This window comes from Rhinolophus sinicus, chromosome 1, assembly GCF_057876585.1.
Source record: "Rhinolophus sinicus isolate RSI-liver-muscle chromosome 1, RSI-T2T, whole genome shotgun sequence".
Classification (NCBI taxonomy): domain Eukaryota; kingdom Metazoa; phylum Chordata; class Mammalia; order Chiroptera; family Rhinolophidae; genus Rhinolophus; species Rhinolophus sinicus.
The window spans coordinates 92,912,637-92,933,342 of record NC_142501.1 but is presented as its reverse complement, the minus strand read 5'-3'; the positions used below and the strand labels follow the sequence as shown (position 1 = coordinate 92,933,342).

Below are 20,706 nucleotides of genomic sequence, written 5' to 3'. Positions count from 1 at the left end.
GCCAGTTCCCCAGTCTGGAACTTGGGCCATGCTCAAAAGCCAGAGTTGCAGGTCCCCAATCGTCTCTTCTCCAAGCCTCACTGGTGTCAGATCACAGAAAGTCCTAGAACTGACGGACTTTGAAGGCTTGCTATCTGCCTCTCCTAATGAGGCTGTCTGGGGCCCACTTCTAGAAACTCTAGTGCTTGTTTTGTATGGTTCCAAAACAAGAGGAGGGGAAAAGGCTTGCAAAAAATGTAATTAGCACCGTATTTTAACCACATTTGACAATAATTGCTTCCCAACAATGCTGAGAAACCTGCAGTGCAGACTCCCCGGTGCCATTGTCAGAGTGAGTGATTCCGAAGGCCCGGTGCCCTGGAGACAGAGCTGCGAGACCATCTGCTCCTCAGCCTGTGTCCTCTGCTCCTTTGGCTGGGAGACCATTCTCAAGGCTGATTGGCTTGCGGTTAGGCTCACCTACAGCTAACCTTCCCATTACTTTTTTTTTTTTTCAATTACAGTTGACATACAATATTAGTTTGAGGAGTACAACATAGTGATTAGACATTTATATAACTTATGAGGCGATCATCACGATAGATTTAGTAACCATCTGACATTACACACAGTTATTACAATATTATTGACTATATTACTTATGCTGTACCCTACATCCCCATGACTATTTTGTAACTAGCAATTTCTACTTCTTAATGCTTTCCCGCTTTCTACCCATCCCCCCACCTGGCAATCATCAAAACATTCTCTGTATTTATGAGTCTGTTTCTATTTACTTTGTGCTTTAGATTTCACATGTAAGTGAAATCATATGACATTTGTCTTTCTCTGTCTGACTTGCTCCACTTAGCACTATACCCTCTAGGTCCATCCATGTTGTTGCACAAGTTGAGATTTCATTAATTTTTATAGCTGAGTAATATTCCATTATATATACGTACCACCTCCTCTGTATCCATTCATCCATTCACCCAGGCAGCCTCCACATCTTGGCCATTGTAAACAATGCTGCACTGAACATATGGATGCACACGTCCCCTTGAAGTAACATTTTGGGTTTCTTCAGATAAATACTCAGAAGTGGAATAACTGGGTCCTCCTTTGTCTCTTGTTATAGCCTTTGCTTTAAAGTCTATTTTGTCTGGTATAAGTATTGCTACCACAGCTTTTTTTTGGTAAAATTCCATTTTCATGAAATCTCTTTTTCCATCCCTTTTATTTTCAGTCTGTGTGTGTCTTTCGATCTGAAGTGGGTCTCTTGTAGGTGGCATGTGTAAGGGTTTCGTTATCTTATCCATTCACCACCCTGTTTAAAAAGGGTTGGGTTTGCCCAGACTGTTGCCTCGTTTCAGAGAGAAAGGGTGAGATAAGATGCTGTCCTGCTGACGGAGGGATTTAGAAACTCGTTTTCTTTGAGACGGGTCCTACACAGAGGCCTCTCTGGGCAGTGTGTGGCAGTGCCAGGGTGAGTCCACAGTGCTCATACCTCCGTGGAGCCTGACTGTCTCAGGGGGCCTCATGCTCACGGTCAGTGTGACCCCTGACAGGATACAGCTTTAATCTTTGGACTCTGCTTTCTAAGACGCTGGTCACGAAACCAGAAGTTTGCTTCTTTTTAGCAGGTAAACCATTTTTCCCTTCATTTTTTGAGGAGAAAATTTCCTAGGGACTACAGGTGTCCATTTTTAAGATTGAACTAAGATGAGTGCTTGTGATAATTCATGTGTGCACTTTCCTTTCTCACACCTGGCCCGTCCCAGGCCAAAGTCAGCTCATCAAAGTCCAGGTCTGGGGTTGGACCCTGGGACAGAGAGGTTGTGAATGTCTAGCCTGGGGCTTACGTTGGAGGAGTCGGCCACAATCCAGACCAAGCACAGGTGAATTTATTAACTCAAGTTTGTATTTTGAGCACCTGTTTCCCTTTACTAGATGGATAACTTAAGTCACAGACAAGGCCCAAGATGTTTATCATCTCCCAGTGTATTTTCTTACCTGTTTGCTTTCCTTCCAGCTCATGCTTATCAGAAGGGAAAGGGTGGTTAACAGACCCGGGGACCATCACCTAGCGATCTCTTGTGCAAGTGGGTGAGAGGAGCTGGGAAGAAAGAGGCTTCAGCACCACCCCCAACCCCGCTTACATACTCTCTGTATTTCTGTGACGTGATGGATAGGGCTCAAAATCCAAGAGTCAGAGCCTCACAGAAGTACTGGGTTGAAGAGCAGTCTCAAATTAAGACCTTGGGGTTATACTCTCCCCAGCACCTCCATTCCCCATGTGGGTTTCTGTTTCTTGCTGCTCTGATCTCTGCCCATCCAGTGATGAGCCATCCCATTCTGACTTCTGGACACAGCACCCCTGCCTGCACCACAGGAAAAGCCCAGCCCCTGGGCTCGCCGAGCCTACTCACGCCAGCCTGGCCCCACAGTTTTCTCCCTCGGTGTCTCCTCCAGCCACGTTCTCAGTGTTGACAGACTCCGTCTCACTTGTGGGCATGCTCACTGCAAGAGACAGAGGGATGCAGAACCAGGTATGAGGATGAGGAGGAACGGGAGAGAAGAGCATCAGTTTGTACCACACCCAGCCCCAGGAGGGTGCTGCTACAAGCAAACCGAGGCCCTGGCACTGCCCTGGCCAGGCTCGGGGGCTTCCTTCACTGAGAGACATGCCTGCTGCTTGTCTAGGGTAAGTTTTGCTGCCAAGGACACTCTAAACTAGTGGGAATGTAGGAGGAAATCTGGTGACAAGATCAGTTATCTTATAGGAGACATCCTGAAAACACTGACCATTGAATCCTTTCTCTCCCCTTAACTCTATGCACCACAGAAGCTGTGCAAGTTTTTCCATTTGCATCTACTACTTGTCATAAAAGAAGAGCTTTCATGAAAATATTTTATTTCTCTTATTTTTTCCACCCACCAATTCTAAGGGGCTCCATCCCCAAAACTTAGGGTCCAGCTTATTTGTACCAAGGGCATTTCTGCTGCCTGCATGAACTACTGGACAGGTTTAGAGGACAGCCCCTTTCCCGAAGTGCACACGGGGTCCTGAGTCTGTGACGTCTAGGGTCGTCCCTGAACTAGAGAACTCGAAGGGAATGGCCATGAGAAGGCTCATGTACTAAGATTCATATTAGTGCTGCAACCTCAGGAAGGAGGAATCCACCAAATTAAGTTTACATGTGGCTTGAAGACAGACTGCGGGACGCTAGTCCCCCTTCCAGTAACCTTGACATTCCCACCTCAACCAGGGATGCGAACCATTTCCTTCTGCCCGTCCATCCCATCTCTCCCGATGTGGCAGGGGCTGACTGTGCAGACCAGCAGGGGTCTTCTCCTTGGAACCCATTGGGGGCTTAGAAGAAGCCATTGCTTTTACTATATTTTATTCCAAATACAGGTTTAAGTCAGGAGAATTCTTTTCTACCTCCTATTACCTTTTCATAGGACACAACAACGAGCTCCTCTCTTGGGCCAACCCTGTTCTTTAGAGGGGTCGTCACAGCACGGGTCCTGGTTCAGCTTTCCGGGCAGAACAGAACTCTTTGTGTGGAGAGAAAATCACTAGCCCTCAGCAGCCAGAGACTCTGCAGTTAGTGAGGGTGTGACATCAGGTGATGTGGTGCCACGTGAAAAGTCCCCAAGGGGCCACCACAGACCAGCAGACTTCTATGGTTATATGGGCCATATTGCTAGACGTGGATTTTTCCCAGTTTTTTTTTCTCTTGTGGATGAACACAAGATGGGAGGGTGAGAAGAGACTCATTTCAAGAACACTGAAGATACCAAGGGAAAGCCCATGATTTACCATGTGTTTGAATATCATGTGTGAGAGACTGCACCCTAGGACTCATTTTCAACGAAGTTGGGTAATGAGCAGTCCAGATGCTATAAAAGTTTGGAATTGGATGGGGCTTTAGACATCGTGCAGCTCTAACTTGTCCCCTCGCTTCACAGGACAGAGGTGTGAGGTCTAAGGGACAGCTCCCCAATGTCACACAGTGTTTGGGTGGGACTTGCTGGAGCACAGGTGTCATAACTCCTGCACCACGTGCATCCTGATTGTCCCCATGTTGACCAAGTCCCTTCCCTAGACTCTAGGACAAGATGAGGTTCTTCAAGCCAAATCAGGCTCTGGGAACATCACAGGAGCATAGTGAATAGCCAAATAGTGGTGTTGAATTTGCAGCATTTATACTCTCTTTGGAGCTCGAGGTCTGAGAGAACTGGTGAGCGAGACCAGACCTTAGGGATGGTTTTAGTACTGGAGGCTGGGAGGACAGATTTTCAGAGCTTTCCAGAGTTCCTTACTCCATCCACACTAAGGAAGAGGTAATGTAATTGAAGAGCCTTCAGTCTTTTAATCCATATGCCTCCAGCCATTTCTGACCTAAGATTCTTCTAACTCTTCCAGCAGCATTATTTAAAGAGCTGAGGTGTGTATAAAAAGCTCTCTGACTCTGTGACACTTTGCTCCCAGAGAGCCCCTGGGGTGCGGAGCAGTGTGATGGTGGTGGTGCTAGGCTCAGAAAGACAACCAAACTAGGAGTGGGAGGCCTGGGCATTGGGGGGGACCCTATCTTTTTCTAAATCAGGGCACTGTCTGTACCTGAACCAAGCTGGCATTTACAGTGACCTTAGTCTTGGCTGGCACTATCCAAAGGAAAGATTGCGTCAAGGAACAGCTGCCGATTTTCACGTCTGTTGACTTTATACATAGGAAGAGATGAACAAGCAATGGCTGTGAGGAGCCATCCCCTCAAAACACAGACATACACACGAACACATATACACACGTATACACACACGTGACCACTGCATTGCAAGCCATCAAGAACAATACGCTCCCGTCCATTCCGGTATGTACCAACACACATTTACACACGGGCACGGGGAACGTTACCATGGGTGTCTGTGGAGTGACTAAACCAAGACAGCTTCCCTTTCTTCTGCTCCAGCAAGCCCGCTGGGGCGCCTCCTTGCACAGACAAGATGGTCATTTTCAAGAACCAGGAACAAGACATCAATAGAGAGCATGCAGTCAGCCACGGGCAAAAGAAAGAAACAAAGAACTCAGCTTTCACATACAACATCCATTTTCATCTCCAAAAATAAACTGAAAAAACTGTAAAAAGCAATAAACCAAAACATATAAGAAAACATAATAAAATAGAACCAAAACCCCAAATCACATGAATTAATAACACAAAACAAACGGTGGACACTGGGGAGAAAGAGTTACTCCAGCAGAGGCTTCAGTCTACACTGGTCTATCTAGTTAGTGGTTTTGAGGACAGGGCTTCCTGGGAGGGGCCACCAGGCATCCCTGCTGCCTCCTTCGGGAGGAGCCTTTTTACAGGCTCTGGTGGGGTAACTGTGAAAATCAAACTACAGCATTTGTGTCCCCCTTGACTGGTACCCAATGACCAGGTGACTTGACCTCTTCGCCACCTGTAGTGGATCCAAGGGCTCCCTCACCACTTAGATCCAGGTCATGTCACTTGCAGGTACAAAGAACCATGGATCCACTTGCCCCTTTGTCCAATTCAGTCATTCAGTAAAGACCTACCAAGCGCTTCAGGTCTGATCACATCTCACACAAATATGTATTTGCTTTTAATGGGTTTAAACAGGCAAAGGAGTTGCTCAATTGCTTGTCAGTGGGTGGTCTTTTGAGGAGGTTTGTATATAAGAAAGAATCCCGTAAGCTTCTCTTGGGTCAGGGTTGTAGGTGAAGAGGAGGGTGCCAGTGAGAGTGTGAAGACGCTGATTATGCAACTGCAACGGGGGAGTTCTGTGCTCTGCACTGGACTTTGAGTTCTGGATAGCAAACATTTTAGCTAATTCCTGAGAGAATTTTCCCACTCATTTGACAGAACTGGCATTAACTGTGCCTCTGCCAGGTCCCTAGGGAGGTTGCTGGGGATGAGTGGTGAGTAAGGCATAGACACAGCTGACTAGTGAGGTGGGAAATCTGCTAGCACTCATGAATAGAATCACGTGCCCTGATGAGGAAGGCAGGTAGCCCCCAATCAGTCCAGGAAAGGGCATGGAGGTGAGGTCAGTTCAAGCTTTAGGTGCTTTATCTCATCCTTTTCCACTGGCACTCAGATCACGATCAATGAACATCCTCGAAAGCTGCTTGTTAGTGAAAACACTGAAGACCGGCTCATGACAGGAAAGGGTCAGGCTTATTTTCAACCTATGTAAGGGCTATTTCCCAAGCACCCATGTTTAAAAAAACAAAGCTTGGAATAAGCAGAAACTTCACAACCAGTAGCACTCTTTTTTCACTTCTCAAAAATCCTATTTGAAAAAAGCACTGAGAGTTAGGAGCTGAAATGAATGACTTCGTTCAAATTTCCTTCTAGAAAAAGATGTCTCAATTCAGAATGATAACAGTCACCCAAGTGAGCATCTCATAATAAGTGGTGTTTTGTTCAGAGTGGTAAACTGAGACCACCAGTCACCGCGTTTCTGTTCACACAGAAGTCTAGCAGATGGGAACCCTGGCCAGTGACGGAAAGCCCAGAACTTTGCAACCTGTTATCCAACTTTTGGCTTTGGCGTCAATATTGTCCCATCTTGTTCAATTTTGGAAATAACTGTATGATAACTTTAAAAACAATAGAAAGAGCTTGATAAAATCATGGCCATTCAATACATAACCGATTTGACCAGGGTTGGTCTTTCATGTAGGCAAAGGTGGCAGCCACCTGCGTGGAAAGTGATTTGAAAGCATCTAAATTATCTTCCAACAGGGCAGTAGTCTCCTCTGGATCTGCTCTTTTGGGTGAAGCTCTAGATCTGAAGGTTCCTTGCTGAAATGAAAATACCTCACCTGGAAGGAGCAGTACATTAAATATTAGTGCCCAGTAATTTGTGATGGTTTATCCCATAAGCACATGAGGGAATAAGATGGGAGAAAATGCAGTTGTATTCCTATTACTAAGGGGCTTGCTCCCCTAGAAAGATGGAGTTGGGTTCCTTCTTGGAAACTGAGTGCCCAAACAGTTGAAAGTTGAGAATTATAAATGCTGGATACTAATTCTGGGGATGAGATGGACAACCTGACTCCTGTGGACACTCAGATGGTGAAGTGGTTGGAAACCAAGGCAGAAAGATGGCAAAGAACCAGGTGTCTGAGGGCACGTCTCCTCTGGAGGCAACCCAGTGATGCCCTGAGAAGTGGAGCTTGATGTCTGCTCGTCTGCAGTGTCGTGACCACGCACCTTCTGTGGAATGACTTGTGCTTCATTGAACGGATTAACGAAAGAGAATGCCAAGGAAGAATGCTAGAGAGGAAGTGAGTTTTTTGACTTCCTAACGTGACTGTTACTAGATACTGTGGATCAAATCTGGGTCTCTGGGCTCTGCTGTCCCTTGGCTTCTGCTGAGAAGATTCCAAAAGAAAATGAGATTTTCATGAAAGAGTAATTAACAGCTGCCATTGCAGGTGGTAGATAATATAATTACATATTTAGTAACATCACCAATAGCTACAATGAGTTTTATAAACTCTATCTTGCCAACGACTGATTACATCTTGAATTATGTTGTCTTTTCTGCAAACATCTACTCTTGGTGGCAACTCTTGCTTGAATGGTGTTTACTTGGACAGTTTCTGTGTCTCAAGGGAGGTGCACAGCTCTTGTCTCACAGTAACCAAGGCCTTTCCTGACCTGCTAGAGAACAGTTGTGCAGATCCTGGGGGGTTATAATAAGCCACTTCTGACATGACATAATCTCCTGCAACTGGAAATCACAGAATGGCGCTGAGGGAAGACGAGCGCTAGATCTGAGCTGTTGTGAATATTGGTGTTCCCTGGTATGTCTGAGTTTGCAAACCCTCTGAAGGTTTTAGTCACTAAAATTTAAGAATCCCCCATTAAAAAACAGGGCAGTGCTTGGAAAACATGGCTACATAGATCAGCTGGCCAGCCTTTCGACAGCTGTGGGCCACAGAGAAAGAATGGGCCTACAGCAAACAATCCTCTTCATAAAACTAATGATCGTCTCCAGGCAGGTCCTTAGATTGCTGAAAACAAACCTCTAAGGCAGGGGTGTCCAAACTTTTTTCAACGTTTTTCACCAAGGGCCATATGCGGTAAAATACACAAACAGCCGGGCTACTCACTCGAGGTGAAGTACGTATTGCCTCACCTGGTTTATTTCAGTAAACTAAATGTATTTTGGGAATTTGCTGCGGGCCAATAAGAAATGGATCGTGGGCCGCAGTTGGCCCGAGGGCCACAGGTTGGACACCCCTGCTCTAAGTGGTGAGTCTGCTCCAGGCTGTTCCACTGTGTTAACACTCATGTTCTCCATAAAAAGAAATTAGGTTTCATTTAGCCATCATGATGCAAACATGATGTAATGTGTGCCCAAAGATGGCCCAAATCAGTCACACGAATAAAAAATGTGTTCAGAAGGGGCTAAGGTTTGAGAACAAGAGCAACTTTAATTTTGACAAAGAAAAAGAAAGTCACCGAGGTTACTTAGCAATCAATCCACAAAGGAAATAGTAAGCAAAATCTTAGGCATTCCTTCCTTTACTGTTTTCCCTCTTCCTTTCCTTCCCTTCCTCCCTTCCTTCCCATCCCTGAGGCTGGAGGAGTTAATGTGGAGAAGCAGCCACATATAAAATATCTGGCCTTGCACCTTGAGGCCTTCTGTCTCAGATATTTTTATGTGTCATAATTGACTGGGTGAAATTGGAGCCTAGCTCCATTGAGGGAACAAAGAATAAACCTGGGGAGGGATAGAGAACTCTGCCTCGTTCTGAAATCTTTGGTCACCCCAAACCGCTATGACATTGTTCCTGGATGGACTTGGCAAGGCCCTGCTGTGACCATTAGCAAGAATGGCTGGCCTCTCTTGAGATTTGCTAAGAAAAATACCCAGCCTTCCTTCTACAAATGAGCTGGTAGCCTAATTACCCAACGTCAGAGGACTCATCAACTGCTGTCAGTCTTTATTTCCTCTTGTTGGCAGATGGTTGGTGCATCAAGACCAGACATCTCAGGCAGGAGATGAAGGCATTTCTCACCCAGCCTGAACTTCTCCCGTGCTGTGGAGAGCCACAGGGAGCCAGTGGGCTGAACCCTGGGTCAGCCTGACTGCTGGGGTCCAACTGCTCAGGCTTCCATGTACTCTTGGGTGGAACTGAAGTATTTACTTTGCCATTTACTTGGCAGATGCCCACTTTATTATCTTTTTTGCATATGAGTGGTATAATAAATATTCATTTTCTCAAAGTACTATTCAGAGTACTAACAAGCAACAGGATTCCTAATCCCCTACCCTCCCTGACTCCAAACTGAAATCTAAAACTCCCTGAGGCCTGGCTCCATCCTACCTGTGATGGCTGTAGGTGTCCCCTCAGAAATTCACATGCTGAAGTCCTAACCCCGATGCCTCAGAGCTGTTTTTGGAGAGTTTTTAAAGAGGTAATTAAATTAAAATGAGGTTATGAGGTTGGGCTCTAATCCAATATGACTGGTGTCCTTATCAGAAGAAGAAAGTTGGACACAGCCACTCACAGAGGGAAGATGCTATGAAGACATAGGGAGAAGACAGCCACTACAGGTCACGGAGACAAACCTGGGGCGCAGCCTTCCCTCATGGCTCTCAGAAGAACTGACCCTGATGACACTTGATCTTGGACTTCTGGCCTCTGGAACTGTGAGACGATACATTTCTGTTGTTTAAGTCACCCAGGCCATGGAACTTTGTTAGGGCAGCCCTTGCTGACTAAAGCACTACCTAGCCATCCTTTTCTCCTGTTACTTCCTGCAGAAACTCTCCACCCAGGTGGGGCTGCCCTCCTCATTGTCCCTTGCACGTGCCATCTTCATCCCAGCCTGTGGGCTTTTGTATATACGATGTTGTATATCATACCCTCCCCTGGAGTGCATTCCTGCACCCCTGCACGTTCTCCAGGGGTCAGGAAACCACAGCCCTGGTCAGATCCAGACTGCCACCTGTTTTGTATATGAAGTCTCACTGGAACACAACCACATCCGTTTGCTTATGTCACCTATGGCTGCCTTCCCACTACAACGACAGAGTCCAATAGTTGTACTAGGGGCTCTACATGGTCTGCAAAGCCTGAAATATTTACTAACCGGCACTTTAGGAAAAAAGTGTGCTGACTCCTGAATTATTCAAATTTTGCCCTTTCCTGGAGACCCAGTTCTAGTCTGTGGAGGCTTTCAGGACCACCACTGGCCCTGAGTCCCATCTTCTGAGCTCCAGGAAAACTGGGATCGGTGAGAATTATAAAAACCTGAATTCAAGTTTTAGTTCCACCCTCTCCTAGCCGTGTAACTCTGGGTAAGTAAGTTCACCTTTCTGAGATCAGGTTTCCTCATTTGTAAAAAGAAGATAATGATACTTTTTATTTTAAGAGGTTCTGGCAAGAATTAAATGAAATATTTATAAAATAACTTTGTAAAATGGTAAGCGCTCTAAGTGTTTGCTAATATTACCAACAAATTTTCATCTGACTTTCTAATAGTTTGCGGTACAAGTATTAGCTTTATGTCCCTAACTAAATTATAACTTTCTCAAGGCCAGAGACTTTCTGTTAGAAATTTCTGGACTCCCTTTCAGATCCTACTGATACTGGATACAGAACTATAATAATAACACTTATATCTTCGTGGCCTTTTAAGGGTACTCCATATGCTGGCCATGTTGAGGGTTTGTCCTTCAGATGCCCTCCCCACCCCTCTCCGCCATGCCCTCTACCCAGGAGGCTGAGTTTGTAAACTTCATCAGTGAGCTGTCCTATGCTGGGGCTTCCTGCTGGGTTAGCCACAGGTAGTGGCAGCAGGACGTCTGTGAGGTCAGAGGAGAGTGAGACTGGGTGGTCACTCCCCTGGGCCTGCATACAGGCTGGTGCTGACTGGCCGTGACTTGTTGCTGAGGGTCATAGGTCTGGCATGTGACCCTCTCTGACTCTTGTAAACTGCTCCGTCACTGTCCCTTCAGGCCTGTACAGGTAACAGCTCCCCCGGGTGCTGCCCTCAGTGTCCTTCCTGCACTGTGCCTTGCTGACCCCACCTGTATCTTATTAGCCTCTCCTTAAATCACCCAGTTCACGCATCTACCTGTGTGGGCAAGGTAGACAGTATGATCCCATTGACAGGTGAAGAGCAGTCCCCCGGAGTTGCAGGTGACAGCTAGTAAATGGCAGAGAACGGCTGCCCATGAGTCCAGGGCTTTCCTGGCCACCTCAGGCAACCTCCAGAGTAACTCTGCTCAGACACACATTTGCAGGTTGGATTACTGATACAAGCAAGTGATGGAGGATGTTAGCCTGGGGATTGCTTTTGTGCCATGGCAGAACAGAATCGAACATTCTGGTCACGGTTACAGCCCTAGTTGACTTTCTTGGGAGGAACTGTGTTACATTTCCCCAAATTTAATTTTATCTTGCAGAAAAAAAAGTAACCTGGGAAGTTAGTCCTTACTATTTTTCTACAGTTGACTAGATGAAGCACACGGCCACATGTGGTCTCAAGCTGATGGGTGAAGGAGCTCCTTATATGTCTTCATCCAACTCGGAGTCTGAGGAAGCCCCTTAGCACTGGAAACCTAGGCGGAGCCAGAAGCAGCTCCAAACCCTTGATCAGTCATGTGATGATTTGGGACTCAGTTTCCTCGTCTTTACATAAATAAATTGAACTAGATGATGAATTATAGGTCTCTCATAAGGGAAAGAAAGAGAGGGAGTAGGAGAGGAGAAAAGCAGATTGTAGAAGAAAAGCAGAAAGTGATGGTGAGAGAGAAAGCAGAATGGTACGCAGCCATGGCAGCCTGTCTGAGTTGAAAGGTTACAGAGAAAGGTGCTACCCGCCTCCAGAGCCGTCTGCACAACTTCCTGCAGCCCAGGCCCAGCGTGGCTTCCTCCACATAAGCAATTAAAACCTGCTTGATTTTAAGCCATCGGAAAGTAAATATAAAACAGGATTAAATATTAAGAAGCCAAACAAAGTAGCCTTATTAAAAAGGCACAGTATGAGCATGAAGTGCCATCATCATCAGTATTATTACTGCTATAAACTGGGAGGGGGTATGAACGCCTGCCCTTGATCCGCAGCTATAACCCACGGAAGAAACCAGGCTGTAAACATCCAGTGCTCCCAAGCAGAAAATTTCTCTTCACAATTGTGGCGCCACTGAGTCAGTCACCTCAGTTATTACCTGGTGGTGGGGGTGAGGGAGGTGGGCAGAGGTAAGAGTGGGAGTGGGGGGGGGAAGTTAAGCTGCATCTAACACATGTCCCCTTCCCTTCCCTTTCCCACCCCACCCGCCTTCACTAGGGTTGACAGGGCAGCATGGAACTAGGCCCTGGGGACTATGCGGGGAAACAGGACATCTGATCACACAGGAGGGGTTGGAGCCCCCAAGGGAAAACAGACTTCACTGCAATCATTAGGGACGTGACAGGGATCTTCTAGGCATGGATGACGGTGGCCTTTCTGTGTAGGATTCCTCTGGAAACTAGGTGGTCACCAACATGGTATGAAAGGGACAGAGAATGACTTTTGTCCCCAATCCTTCTCCAGTCCAATGATGTTTACCGGTAATTGCTTCATTTTTAGGGCCTTGTCCCCTCAGAGTGCAAATACCCTTGAGAAGCATAATAGTAATATCAGTGATTTCTGTCTTAATAATAACAATTGCTCAGGTTTTTGCTCACTTGCTACATGCCACTGCTCTTCCATGCACTTTACATATGTATATAACTGATTCAAGTCTCAAAACAACCCTGTGAGGGGCCATCTGTCCCCAGTATAAGTTCCCACTTTCCAGATTAGACAATGGAGGCTTAGAGAATTAAGTCACTTATTCAAAGTGGGCAGCTAATAAGGTAGAGCCTTTGGTGGACGTTACACTAAGTCAGCCCCTCAGCTACTGTGTGTACTGGATGAATTTATAAAACCCTTTCCTAGTCACAGGAGAGGACTGCTTGTACCACTAGGAGGAGGGGCAGAAAGTGCAGATGGGAGTCAAGGGAAAAGCCACTTATTCTATAATCCGCTGAGGGCCTCCTTGCCAGCACTTCTGGATGAAGGGGGCAGGGGACAAAGCAGAGCAGCATGGGTAGGAGCATGGGCTCTGGAGCCAGGTGACCTGGGTTTGAATCCTGGCTCTGTCACTTTGGAGCTATGTGACCTTGGATATGTTACTTTGCTCCTCTGTGGCTCAGTTTCCCCACTGCAAAAAAGAGATCTGACTCATACCTGTATAGCAGGGTTGAATGAATAGGCCAGCCCTCCATTTGATAGATTCAGGTCCAGAGAAGGTCAGTGACTTGCCCAGGGTCACACAGCTAGTTAGTGGTAGAGGTCTAGTCCTCTTTCCAGAATCCAGTGCTGCCTCCTGTTTTCATGTGTCATTTACTGACATCATGGACAGGTGAAAGCCCAGTCTTGGTCATCACAGCTGGGCACAGGCCCAGGTCTCCCTCCTTCATCTCCCTCCCTTGTCTGGAATTCCGAAGTTCCACTGTGAGTGGTTTACACGTGTGCCTGTTCTTTGCTGGTGACAACAGCTACACAGAGCTTGCTTTCATTTTCTCTTTTCTCTTGGGCTCTGTCTTCTCCTTCACTCTTCTGCTGCTCAAGATAATTTTGACCCAGGTCATTTGCCCTGCAAGGAGGTCCTACAAGGCCCAGCACGATCTTGAAAGACGTGGGTACCCACAGAGGGGGAGCCACCTGGACCAAGGGGTAGTACTTCTTTGGAAGGGTCTCAGGCTCGTCTTCCCTGCCAGCATGCAAGTAAATTACTGCCTTAAATTTCTAGGCGGCTTCCACTGGTGGCGTTTATGTGAACTCTGCCTGCTGGATGCTGCTAGTTGGTATTGTCTTCCTTCTTGCCCTGGTTGCAAGACCAAGGGTGCAGTCTACCTGGCCCACCTTGCTACTGGAACCGCCCACATCTTTTATTGACAGGTGCTTCAGCAGCATGGGCAAAGACCCAGGGAGGCTGTGATCCCCTCCTGAGCATCAGGCACACCTGTCAGTACAGACGGTCAGAGCTCAGGGCCACGGTCAGAGGGGCAGCAGCCAGAGGCAGTTCTGGGATGCTGAAGGGCCCAGAACGTGCACCATGGTCCACAAGACACCGCAAAGGTTTGCTTAGATGGGGTGGGGGGATGGGGTTGGGGAGCCCTCATGCCTACTTCCAAAATGGCCTGGTTGCCTTCAGAGACTAGGAGTTGCTCACCAGGGGATATTTTCAAGCATTTGCTGTAAGTTTGAGAGGAGGTTCCTAAGATTTATTTTACCTTGAAAAAAACGAAACTGACGTTTACAAGCGAGGAGTATTCTCTGTGATAAAACACCAGGTTGTTGATTGTTTGTGAGAGGGGCAGGACCTGGGCCTACAGAGAGGTCCTTTCCCTCACTGAATTCTCTCAGCACCATCTCTTCATATCCCGTCATAATCTCTTACTATGTAGAGCCCTCAGCCTGTCTCCCAGGGCCCTCTGAAATTTGCTTTCCCTCTACCTATCCAACCTCCTTTTCCATTTCTATCTGGCATTTGCCCTTTGGACCAGGCATTTGGTTCTACTCTTGGCCTCCAGAATACGCCACCCTTGGTCAGCTTGCTTTGACCCCATTTTGTGGACGGCCTGCCATATGCAGGGTGCTTACCAGGTGCTCCTCCCCTGGGAGCCTTCTCGTGCACAAGACTCTCTTTCCCTCTAGGGCCCACTGTACCCTCTTAAACCCCACGGCATCCTGCTTCCAGACACATGTACCGTTTGTACCATGTAGTGTAGAACTCGGGCACACAGGTACCGCACTGTGTGGTGTTAGAGCACTTGTGAAATGACCTCAGTTTAATCCACACAGCCAGGGAAGGGGCCTTCATTCACAAGTTGCGGACGAGGAGACAGGCTTCAGGGGAACAGAGCGAGGAGGACAAGGGTGTTATCCTCTGCTCCCTGTGGCTCCCCAGCCACACGTGCCTCTGACTCTTGCTCAGGAACGGATGTGAGAGTCAGCTCCCATTGTCCCACCTCACCAACTCTACCTGCCCTTCCCTGCTCTACTCTCTTGTCCTTGCATTTCCACCAAAACTTTCAGAAAACATGGCACCTTCTCTGACACCAAGCTGACCTCCTGGGCCACAAGATGGGAAGTGCTGCAGGGCTGGGAGCAGGACTCGGAACTCCCCCTGGAGGTACGGAAGGCGTGCCACAAACACTGCTGGGACCAGAGCACACACCTCATGCCGCTTTCTTCTACTTGTTCATCCTCAGAGGGGTAGGAATGTGCATGTCTGGGGTGGGGCCAGGGTCAGCGTGCTTCACTCACTCATTCACTCACTGTTTCATCAGAGTGGGCACCGGAGTGCACATAGTCAGCCGCCCTTCCAAGGCTCCTTCTTCCCTCCTGTGCTATTTAGGGGAGGGCTCAAGATGTGGCCACGGGTGGGCAGCACCTGCTCTTGCCCACAGCAGCTGGGATGACTCTGAACCAGGCACAGAGAAGGAGAAAGCAGCCCCAAACCAAGTGTGCAAAAGACATGGATTTTAATGCTGAACAATGTCACTTTTATTATTCTATTGAGCAGCATCTCCCTCCAGAGTCTTTCTCTCAAGACGGACTCTGAATCAAAGACACTATTTACCCTTCATTCCTCCTCCCTCTTTTCCTTAATCTTAGAACTCTTCTATAATTTCTCAGGAGAGTTGGGCGTGTTGGGGAGGCTGACTGTTCTTCCTTTAGGACGGAGAAAAGGTTTTTGAAACCTAGAGAACAGGGACGGTGTCTTCAACAAGCAGAAGGCCTGAGGGCGCTGGCAGCAAATGGGAATGTTAATGTCCCAGAAATCGGCTCTACATGCAGGTGACCTTGGATTCACTGGGGCCTCCTGCTGGGTAGATGCTGCCTGTCCGTCTAGTACAGACCCTCTTAGTCTTAGAGTTTGTGAGAACGCCTGCTGCAGGCTTGGGCCAGGAACCCCAGAGGAAGGAAAGGATACACAGAGTCTGGTTTTTGGATGGAATCACGGCCATGGCTGGTGGGACATGCACAGGCTTCTCCTGTGAGGAAGGGGATTGGTTGTGTGGACTGCATGACGAGCAGGTGTTACTGCACAGTGGGGGCGTGGGGACCTTGGGCAGGTTCAAGCAACTCTGTTGCTTTTGCAGCTGCTGGTGCAGCAGTAATCCTTATCTGATGGTTAAGTGAAAAGCTGTGAAGACAGTGAATGATGCCTAATTTGGGGACAGCAGAAAGGAGACAGGGGTCTTTTCTTTATTCCAATAACTCTGTGAGAGAGTGAGCTTCCTGTAGAACGGAGGGACCAAGGGCAGAGATCATCAGTGGTGAGGAAAGAGGGGCTGCATCAAATCCCAAGTGTGGGAAGGAGAGAGGTGACACTGAAACTACATATGCCAGTCAGGAGTCCTGAGTTCCAGGGTCCACCTCGGCACTGACTCAGTGTTTGGGAAGAACGCATCGTTTTAACAGCTCAGTGCTTCCCTCCTGGGTTACTGGGAGGATCAATGACAAGAAGTGGGCAATGATCTCAAAAGCACGTCCCTACCAGAACATAAGGCAGGAGGGAGAGCAGAGACAGAGAAGCAATTAGTGCAAGGGTGGGGGGTGGGGGTGGGGGTTAGCCCCCTCGAGGACGATTAACAGTGCTGTTGGGAGGACGCCTGTTACACCTATGTTACACCTACAACACCTCAGAACAGTGTATGGAAGTTAAAAAGCCCCAGGTGTCAGCTCAGAAGGGAGAATTTTCTAACAACTGGAATTGCGCAAAAATGGAAGAGTTTTCTTGTGACCTGGTGAGTTGCTACCACAGAGTGTTCAAGAAAGGTGGGGAAGATGCTGTAGAGGAGTTTCATGCATAGATGGGGACCTGAGGGGAGAAGGAGAGAGCCTCTGGGACACTTTCCAGGGTGGAGATTCTTCGGTTTGATGCTTTCAAGGCAAACACAGAGTTACAGGATATTGGGCTCTGGGAAAGGGCAAGACAGTATGGGCCACGAAGAGGTCAGCTGCCGGATGCTGGAGAGAGGCCATACCGAGCTTTTACACCAAAGATACTTCTCTCTTGTAGCCACCTGCCACCCGGCCAAGACAGGGAGAGCCAGTGTCTGCAAAACGAGGACATTCTCTCCCTGGCCCAGCCACCCATCACTTCTGGAATATAGGACTCAAAGGAAAAGACAGTGGCAGAGGGAGTTTCTAGGATCAGAATGCTCAAGAATTTATAGAAAACCAGAGATTATTTGACTATTACCTTTATGTATTAGGGAATTGAGGCTCAGTGAGGGAAGGGTTTGTTCGAGGTCACAGAGTGTGAAAGCTGAGACTAGGTATCAGGCCTCCTGACTTCCTTTCCAGGGTCTTCTTCCCCTGCCCCCAATCCCCACCTTACCTTCCTATCGGCAGGTACTTCAGGGGACCTTGTCCTTTGTGCTCACTCTTTCCTGCATTATAGTCACACTGCCCTGGGTGTGAGTCCTGACTCAGCCCCTTATGGGCTATGTGGCCTTGGGCAAATGAGCTGAACTTCCTCTTTTTCATCTGAGAAAAAGAGCTAACAATACCACTCTGGGAGGGTTAAGTGAACATTAAAGGTAACATGAGTTAGCAGAGGTGCTTCATAAGTGGTAGCTGTCATCTATAATATTCAAGAGTAATACTCTGTGTATAGAATGCCTGGACACTGAATATATTTATTAGGGAATGAAAAAGCAAAACACAGGCCAAAGAAGAGAACCCTAGGGTCACTTGCTTTGCATCTCAAAGGTCATCTGGAGTCTGGACACTTATTGGTGATGACATATGTGTTCTCAAGGCCAGTCCCTAAGGATGGCCGAAGTTAGCCATGTTCCCTTTGGGGTCACCAAGTCCCAGATGTCTTCATCATTGCTCACAGTCCTTTCATAGAATATTCATGAAGCTCCTACTGTGTACTAACAGTAACTTGCTGTGACATGGTCCCTGCCCTGGACATGTTTAGCAACTTTTATGAGAAGATAATTTGTAAAAATCTTTAAGTATGAAGTAATGATAAAAAAATATTTAAGCACAACTGAAAAAAAAGAGAGCCATGCTAGCTTCCCTTTTGTGCTGTTTTAATTCTTTGTTTTAACCCTAAGCTAAACCAAGGAGATGCCAGAGACTGCGTTCTGCTCTCTTAACCTGCTCTCTGCCATGTCAGAGAGGTTATGTGAGCACAGTCTGGCCGTGGTGATCCGACCAGCCTAACTCTGGATGCTTCAGTCAGGTCAGGACGAACTGATATGACTCAGGAGCCCTTTCAGAATGGCCACTGCTACAGACTTGTGTAGCCTATTTGGAAAGAATTTTTGCTTCTATGAAGCAGTGACACTAGTTAACAGAGTGATATGGGGCCTCAGTTTCAGTTTGGTTTTAAATAGATTTTGTTCTAAACATAATGTTTAATATGCAACGATTGGGTTAGTCTAATGACAAATGTCATCCCCACCATCGTCAGAGCAACATGCCGTTTTCATTAAGAGTAATGTTTCCTGGCCAGAGTAAGGCATGGAAAATAATTTTTGGTCATCAACAATTCCCTTCAGTTTCACTGATCTGATTAAACTTAGCAACGGAAAGAGGAATTTACAAATTAGATGCTGTTCTGTATTTATTACCAAAATGGTTGCTTTCCACTACATCCAGGAGATACAGTTGAGATCTCATTAAGTCTCAGCTTGTGATAACATTTACTCCATAAATCTCCATTGCAGCCAGTGAATGAAATGAGCATTATGCCAAAGACCACATAATGGATGGAATCAAACCTCTGCCCCCTTGGAAGGCAGTTGACCTTTTCAAGCCTTAAACGTATTCAGCTTTCTGGTCCTAAAGAAGCAACGAGGAATTTATTCTTAGTATTCTCTTAACCATTTCCTGACTGCCATTCTTAGCTGGCTAGCTGGCCTCATTGAGACAGAAATAAAACAAGGATATTTCCAGTACTTCTCTGGATGTATCTGAGGAAGAAAGGGGAGAAGAGGTGAGTACATGAAGTAAAATGTTGCAGAATATTTCTGTCTTCTCCCAGAAGTTAGAAAGAAGTATGGACAGACAAGAAATGGAGGATGAAGAATTAATCTGCGTGTCTGACTCACTACATATCCTGTGCTGGACCAGATCTGACCCTATCTAGTTTTAGATCTGACAGTGACAAGACAGGCCCAAGTCATCTGTTCCTAGTGGCAGAATTCCAAAGACTTCCAGGGGGAGACCCTGCTTTTCTCCCCCCATTCCTGATGCCTTTTCCAACCAATATTCATTGACTGCCTATCTACCAACCTCTGTGCTAGTGATGGAAACGCAAAACCTCCCGCCCCATGAGGTCCCCAACCCAGCAGACAGTGTAAGATAGATAAGTAAGTAGATACAATAATAACCTATAACCGTAAGTGCTTACGTAGGCATGGAATAGGTATTCTGGGGGCACAAAGGAGGGAGTCGGGAGAGAAGCAGGGGTGGGGACTATAGGGAAGGTAGAAAGGGAGGGCACGCCTGAGGGGAGCCAGTTCCAAAGGCAGATGGTAGAGCTGAGTTTTCCAGGCAGGGAGGGCAGAGGGTACATAGGTGCCAGGAGGGTATTTGGAAGAACCAGCTGGCTTTCAGTGTTCAGGAAATCCTGCAGGAGACCCAGTACAACTCCCAGGAGTCTGGGGACTGCAGGTTTCTAGACTCAATTACCTTTCTCTGGGGTTTGATGCACTGGAATGGTCAAGGTTTGGTCCAGACCATTAGGGCTCAAGACAATGTATGTCAACTTAGAATTGTAGAAACAAAACACAAAGCTGGAATGAATGTTTGCAGCTGTCTGATTCAACCCCTCATTTCACAAATGAGGAAACTGAGAGAGGCAAATTGCCAACTGGTTACTGAGTGAGGAGTGGAGGTCAGGCGACCTGTTTTTCTCAGGCTTCTATGAATTCCACTACAACATACTATGATTGTTCAAACCCCAAACTCTGGCATCCTGTTTGGAGAGAAAGATGAGGGTCATTCATCTCATACTGTTACACTCTCAACTCATCTAATCAAAGCGTATGACTTAATGGATAATCAAATTAATCCATTTCAAATCCCTTTCATAAAGGGATTATGAAAATTATAATTAATATACATGATTTTATACCATCAAAGAGGCTCAAGAAGAAGCTCTACAGTTTTACTGAAGCTTGGGATCTTCTTGGTGAAAACCTAGGGTGCTCTGCTTGCCAGCAACTGGCCACAGCAACTTCCCAGTCATTGCAGAATGGCAGAATGAGCTGTGGGTCAAGGGGCTAGGATCCTCTGCCCCCCACTGGCATTACTTTTCACACCAAGCAGAGGCTCTGCCCTCAGCTGATAGGGATCTGGAGCAAGTATTAATAAATATAATGAGACTCTCATTCTGAACATTCCAGATAAGAAATTTGTCCTTGCCTATGTTTATTGTGTGTGTGTGTGTGTGTGTGTGGTGTTTTGTTGTTTTCAGAGAATTTTGTTAACATAATAACTGGCCTGATACTGGATACCATTATCATATCTCATGAGTCATTGAAATGAGATATAATGGTTGCACAGGTTGATGTGAAGCTTGGAATTGGGAAGGTAAACAAAGGCTTTTCCCCTTAAAGTCAGCCTATCAAGCCTATAATTAGTGCTTTTCACCTCGTCAGTAAGTTGT

At 46.9% G+C, this 20,706-nt stretch overlaps 1 protein-coding gene across 45 annotated transcripts in view; it reads right to left on the bottom strand.

Annotated features, from left to right (window-relative positions):
- CACNA1C (calcium voltage-gated channel subunit alpha1 C) overlaps positions 1-20,706 on the bottom strand; it is a 721,586-nt gene that overhangs the window by 126,637 nt on the left and 574,243 nt on the right. For 25 of the 45 annotated variants that reach the window (XM_088801728.1, XM_088801716.1, XM_088801731.1 and 22 more), the window contains 2 exons: positions 4,901-4,975; positions 2,409-2,499 (listed from right to left, as the gene is read on the bottom strand). In XM_088801728.1, coding sequence (XP_088657854.1) covers positions 2,409-2,499; positions 4,901-4,975 — 166 coding nt within the window. The remainder of the gene's footprint in view (positions 1-2,408; positions 2,500-4,900; positions 4,976-20,706) is intronic. The other 20 variants (XM_088801733.1, XM_088801735.1, XM_088801821.1 and 17 more) reach the window with 2 other exon arrangements.